General features: G+C 43.1%; 1 protein-coding gene across 2 annotated transcripts; it reads left to right on the plus strand.

Annotated features, from left to right (window-relative positions):
• The first annotated feature begins 366 nt into the window (after nucleotides 1-366).
• On the plus strand, nucleotides 367-5,278 carry LOC147978620 (mitochondrial-processing peptidase subunit alpha-like). 2 transcript variants are annotated; one of them, XM_087546411.1, is made up of 13 exons: nucleotides 367-538; nucleotides 1,416-1,661; nucleotides 1,756-2,052; nucleotides 2,144-2,311; nucleotides 2,404-2,571; nucleotides 2,668-2,748; nucleotides 2,831-2,897; nucleotides 3,205-3,299; nucleotides 3,560-3,632; nucleotides 3,718-3,788; nucleotides 3,855-3,904; nucleotides 4,673-4,785; nucleotides 4,870-5,278. In XM_087546411.1, exons 1-13 carry the CDS (start codon nucleotides 503-505, stop codon nucleotides 4,920-4,922), a joined length of 1,518 nt encoding a protein of 505 aa, XP_087402537.1. In that variant the 5' UTR covers nucleotides 367-502; the 3' UTR covers nucleotides 4,923-5,278. The 2 variants fall into 2 exon arrangements, with proteins under 2 accessions (XP_087402537.1, XP_087402538.1); XM_087546412.1 differs by having other exon boundaries at nucleotides 377-538; nucleotides 1,419-1,661.
• The last annotated feature ends 646 nt before the right edge of the window (nucleotides 5,279-5,924 follow it).

The following is a 5,924-nucleotide window of genomic DNA, read 5'->3' on the forward strand; positions in this document are numbered from 1 at the left end:
AACCGAAGCCAATCGCCTCGCCGATCATACCACATCCATCACCCCGCGCGCCGACGTGTGCTGACCAGGCCTCCCCTGACACGGCGGCGGTGATCGCTTTGCCCGTCTCGATGAGCGCGGCGTTTTTTTTTCCTTCTTTCTTTTCTTTTCTTTTCTTTTAGCGCTACATGATTGGGCCAGATCAGCCCAAAGCTTCGAGCCGACCCGGCCCAACAATACTTTTTTTTCATGTCGACCCAACGATATAAAGTACTAGAAATTCAATGGGGCCCAATCCTAAATGATTTGTGCTTTTATAGGACAAAAATAGCCCGGCTAGGCCCGGCCCGTTAACTAACTGCCTCCGATATCACCCACTTCTATATGCGCAAGCGCAACCAGTCTCTCACGAATTGTCGCCTTCCACTTGTCTCACGTCCTCCGCCCCCATCTCCCCCTCCGCCGCTCCCGCCGCGCCGCCGGCGACGACCCCGTCGAGAGATCTCCACCGGCGCCCTTCATCATGTACCGAGCCGCCTCCGGCCTCGGCGCCCTCAAGGTCAGCCGTCCCCCGCCCGAAACCCTAACCTCCCCTCCCCTCCGTTTCGCTAGATCTAGTGGCTCCGTAGCACCCATCACGCTGCGATGCGTCCGATCCGAACGGACACAGCTCACGAGCCGCGTCGCGATTGGTACCGGACTAGCATCCGTGGTGTGGTCACGCGGATTTGATGCGTGAGCGCGTAGTGGGGCCATTCTGGGCGCTGCAAGTAGGAATCGCTGCCTGAATGTTTGCCTTGGTATATCGAATTGGGAAAGCATCGATTTGCGGTGCGAAGATGAGTGTGTGGCGAGTGTTACGTTGCATAGGTTCGTGTAAATAGCATGGGAAGGTTCATCTCTGCGGTTGTTTGCATGTTTGGTTTATTATTGGTGGGATGAGTTGGTTCTGATATGACCAAGTGAGATTACATGATTCATGGGCTTAATGCTATTGCTTTGTCCTTTGTCCTTTGCAAATGTATGCTTTGTATTCAGTACCATTCTAATTCTTGTGTTCGGTTTCATTAGCTATAGTAATGTTTCATGATGCGCCTAGTTGAATGTATAATTCGGAATGGCTTGTTAAAGTCCCTTTACGTAATCTGTTTCATTTCATCATTTTCATATTACTTTGAAGCTTGAACTGTCATGATATATTTGCCTGTAGCATGTGCTTGATTTTTTTTGTCAGTGTAAGTATTGTTGGGCTTACTGACCGATGATCGTTTTAGCATTAGGTAGAGCCATAACCTTGGATGTAGATATACGTTGTGCGGAGGCAGAATATTTCATCATTGAGACAGCTTGATTTGTTGGGCTTTTAATTGAAGTTGTTCATATTTTAGATCAGCTTTAGCTGCATAATCATAATATCAATTGTTTACCACTTGCAGCAGCATGGGGCGGATACCCAACTGTTGAATATCGCGGTTAGGTCTGCTAGCACAAGTGTTGCACAGAGGTCATCGGGCGGCTTCTTGGGCTGGCTGACAGGTGCACGTTCAAATGCACTACCCCCTCCAGATTTCGCACTCCCAGGAGTCACTATTCCTCCTCCACTAGCTGATCATGTGGAGCCTGGCAAGACAAAAATCACAACACTTTCAAATGGTGTAAAAATTGCCTCTGAAACATCTCCAGTATGTGTTCCTAACTTTTTATAATCTAGTTATTTCATGCATGTTCCTCATGGTGGTCAGGTAGTGATACCAATGTTTTGTATTTTTTATCCAGGGATCAGCATGTTCTGTTGGAGTTTATGTTCACTGTGGGTCTGTATATGAAACACCTGAGACACTGGGTGCCACTCAGTTATTAAAGAAGTTGGCCTTCACAACCACTAGAAACAGGAGCCAGTTGCGTGTTGTTCGTGAAATTGGTGCAATAGGTGGCAGTGCGAAAGCATCAGCCAACCGTGAGCTCATGAGCTACAGTTATGGAGCCCTTAAGACTTACATGCCTGAAATGGTGGAAGTGCTAGTTGATTGTGTGAGAAATCCTGCTTTACTTGATTGGGAAGTCAAGGAAGAGGTATTTCAGCTTAATATTATGCCCTTTCGCTTCTGTACTATAGATTAGTGGAATATGTTCTTTGCTGAATGCAAACTTATTGACTTTGCAGATAATGAATCTAAAGGCAGAGCTTGCAGAAGCTTCAAGTAATCCGGAAACTTTCCTTTTGGATGCTCTTCATTCCAGTGGCTATTCTGGTGCCTTGGCAAACCCATTGATTGCCTCAGAGGCTACAATTAGCAGATTAAATACCGATGTTCTGGAAGAATTTCTTGCTGTGAGATTCATGCCCTAAAATTCTGTTAGTACTATAGTCGTGTGGGTATTCTTGTTAACATGCTATCTATATTTCTGTTGCATGTATGTCAGTTGAACTACACTTCCCCGCGAATTGTTCTAGCTGCGTCTGGTGTGGACCACGATGAACTTGTATCAATTGCTGAACCACTCCTGTCTGACATTCCCACTGCAACTGGAACAGGAAAGCCAAAATCTGTCTATGTTGGTGGAGAATATAGACGGGCAGCAGATTCATCGGTAGGCTTTATGATTTCTAGTCACTCATCAAGTCATTTATGTGATATGTTTCATGACATACATTTGTTCTTACTTTGGTTTCTTCTCGAAAAATAGAACACAGATCTTGCTTTGGCATTTGAGCTCCCAGGTGGATGGCTGAAAGAAAAAGAATTTGCTACTGCATCTGTTCTTCAGGTTCGTATTGAATAGAACACTTCTATTGATGTTGCTACAGCATTCTGGTTTAATTCAACAAGAGCTATTTTATCTTTTACAGGCACTTCTGGGTGGTGGTGGCGTCTTTACCTGGGGAAGACCTGGAAAAGGCTTGCATTCACGTCTAAGTAAGCACACGCTGATGAAAATTATGTTGCCAAAAGGGCATTATTCAGTTATCTGGCTGATTGATAGTTAAAGTATCATTTGCTCTTGAGCTGGCTATTCTATAAACTGTAAATTGTGAAAAAAGTGGTCCAACCTTTTACTAAATTCCATTTTTATGGCAACCATTTCAGGCTTGTCGTAACTAATAATGCAGTGTCATGACCACATGCTTTAATTTGATTATTCAGATTCTCGCAGCACAAGAAACTATTTTGTATTTGCATTGGTACTCATATTAGTGCCTGAACTGTGGTATACTTTCTGCAGATCCCCTCGTAAATGAATTTGACCAAATCAAATCGATCTCCGCTTTCAAAAATGTTCACAGTAACACTGGCATTTTTGGAATTCATACATCGACTGTAAGTATCATTTATGATTTGCATAGGAATACTTGAAAATGATCTCCTTTTATGTTTTTTTATTTGTATTTTTTTAGTAGTACTGTTACTGTGCATGCCTTTGAGGGAAATACTTGAAAATAACTTAAATCATGCAACTCACATGTATTATCACTAGATTGGATGAGTTGTTATAGTAATACACAAAAACATAATATTTCATAGTTAAGCTATTGTACTCTGACGACTGATGACTGATGAAGATATTATTTCATAATCAGGAAGCAGCATTTGTTCCTAAAGTTATTGACTTGGCAGCCAGAGAACTCACTTCCCTTGCTACTCCTGGTCAAGGTACCTTAACTATGATATGTTCATCAGTCATTAAGTTGTTTACGGTTCACTTAATTGCCTGAAACTTCATCTTTTTTTATTGCAGTTGACCAAACCCAACTGGACCGTGCTAAAGCATTTGCAAAATCAGCTATCTTGAAGAACCTGGAATCAAAGGTATGTGTACACATGTGAAAATTTTTATAATCATGGCTGATGCTCCACTAACAATTAAACTCACAGGCATCAACAACTGAAGACATGGGGCGCCAAGCATTGGCATTTGGTGAAAGGTGCACTATTTAAACATTTCTGCTGAACCTTAATGTTTTTGCTCGTGCCTATGGTTCTATTCCTTGCAAGGTCGAGAAAAACACATTCTGCACTGGACACATTGTAGAAATTATAGGCTCAGGGATGGTGATGTCTACTTTAAAGTTTCAGTTGGTTGATAGAATAATTAATGGCTTGATGTTCACAGTGCCATTTTAATTTATTGCACATATTGTAATCATATTAGAAACCAGGGAGCCCTCTATCTTTAGATATCACTGTTGGCTGCTGGTAATTGGGTTACTGTTTCTCTGGAAGATGATGCCTACTTGTGTTTTCTATCGGTATGACAAGTGATATCTAGAGGAAAGCATGTTTCTTACGTGGCTTATTTAGCCAACTCTACCGTGCTAGCAGAAATTGTAAGTACAGTTAGCAAATGGAAACAAAATATAGTTGTTGATGTTCACAAGATCTATAGTGACTTACTGAGTTAGGAAGATCTCTTTGCCGCCACAGTATTCTTGAAGTTTTTTGGGTGCTTATCTGTATCTTGAAGTGTGTAATGCCTTGTAACAACATAATGGACAAGCTACCGTTTGCTTAATATGTGCTCTTACAATATCATGGACTCGCAAGGCACATCCCATTTTTGCAAGCAAGTAAACTGACATGCATAACCAATGAATGTTATATATACAAGTTGATAAGAAAAAGAGTTCCACATATGGTATCTTATTTCTGTATCCCTGGAATCTGTGTAATGTTTGCCATGTAAAACCTTGCAGGAAACCTGTGGAGCAGCTTCTTAAGGCTGTTGATGCTATAACTCTGGCAGATGTATCAACTGTTGCTGAGAAGATCATCTCGTCACCATTGACAATGGCATCTCATGGAAACGGTGAGCTCGGTGTTACCTACCGAGTCATCTATACCTAATGTGTATGAGTGCACTGTTTCTCATTCAGTCCCCTTTGTTGTGCAGTTCTCAATGTACCAGCCTACGAGACAGTGTGTGGCAAGTTCAGCTCGAAATGAGGAGGCTTCTGAACAAGTTAACTGTTCATATTTATTTTTCTCCAAGACCTGGTCACATTTTTCACAAGAAAAATAAGATGCATACAATTTTGGTTATTAACTCCTCTACTGTGGGATAACTTTGGGATCTTATTTTTTTTTCCTCGCAAAACATGTATCCACCTGAATTTGTTGGTGTGATGTTCTCAAGAGATATGTTCCTGTAAATTCAGTGAAATCATATATGGGTGGCCCTCTTTCGGTGGCAGTCCGGAAGGGTGTACAAAATGTTCCTCCACTTTTTTGGGTTAAAGTCGATGAAACCAGTGTCGGGGCACAGAAATGAATAAAGATTCAATATGACGTGAAATTTTAGATTTGCTTTGCTCTTTTTTTTGCATGCAACAGGGGGTTTGCCTCCGTCCTGAGTTTTGACTGGTAAGCTTTATTATGTTCTTTTTGTCTGGTTTTAACTTGCTTGGTTTTCTTGGTTGTGTCGACGGAAATAAGCACACCGAAGAAACCACTCGGCTTATAGGAGCAGGTTGTGCATCTGTGCAGTTCCGAGATTTGTTCTAGGGTGAACTGGAGTGTGGCTTCTCGTTTACGCTGGCAAGCTCGAGTTCCTCGAAATGTCCGAGGGGGTGTGCGTCGAGGAAAACTGAAAACAGGGGGCTCCCGTCCTTGACTCTTCCGGCGTTTCAGTGCAGATGACCCCCATGGAATTGGAACGCCCCCGGTCTATCCCCGGTGGCCGCACAAGTATCGGAAGCGCCAGCGGTTTTCCGCGACACCAACCAACGGCCGCATCGTGGTTTCCGTACTCCCGCTCTCTGCTTTCTGTGGTGGACCCTCTGATCGGTCGACTGATAGCCACAGCAGGGTATCGCCGACTGATAACCAAGGGACGTTGTTGTATTCGCACCAGCAGGGTTCGCCAGGAGTAATCGGTCGATCAATTTAATTACGAGTAGTTGTATATAATCGACTCATGGAGGCGGCCGGCCATGTTGTCGACGTCTG

The sequence above is a fragment of the Triticum urartu genome, chromosome 3A, assembly GCF_056163025.1.
Source record: "Triticum urartu cultivar PI428250 chromosome 3A, HENAU_Tu73, whole genome shotgun sequence".
Lineage (NCBI taxonomy): Eukaryota > Viridiplantae > Streptophyta > Magnoliopsida > Poales > Poaceae > Triticum > Triticum urartu.

Coding starts and splice junctions, on each gene's coding strand:
- LOC147978620 (XM_087546411.1), top strand. CDS start 503: ATGTACCGAGCCGCCTCCGGCCTCGGCGCCCTCAAG. Junction 2,053..2,143: donor ATTGGGAAGTCAAGGAAGAG/GTATTTCAGCTT, acceptor TTGACTTTGCAG/ATAATGAATCTAAAGGCAGA. Junction 2,312..2,403: donor TTCTGGAAGAATTTCTTGCT/GTGAGATTCATG, acceptor CATGTATGTCAG/TTGAACTACACTTCCCCGCG.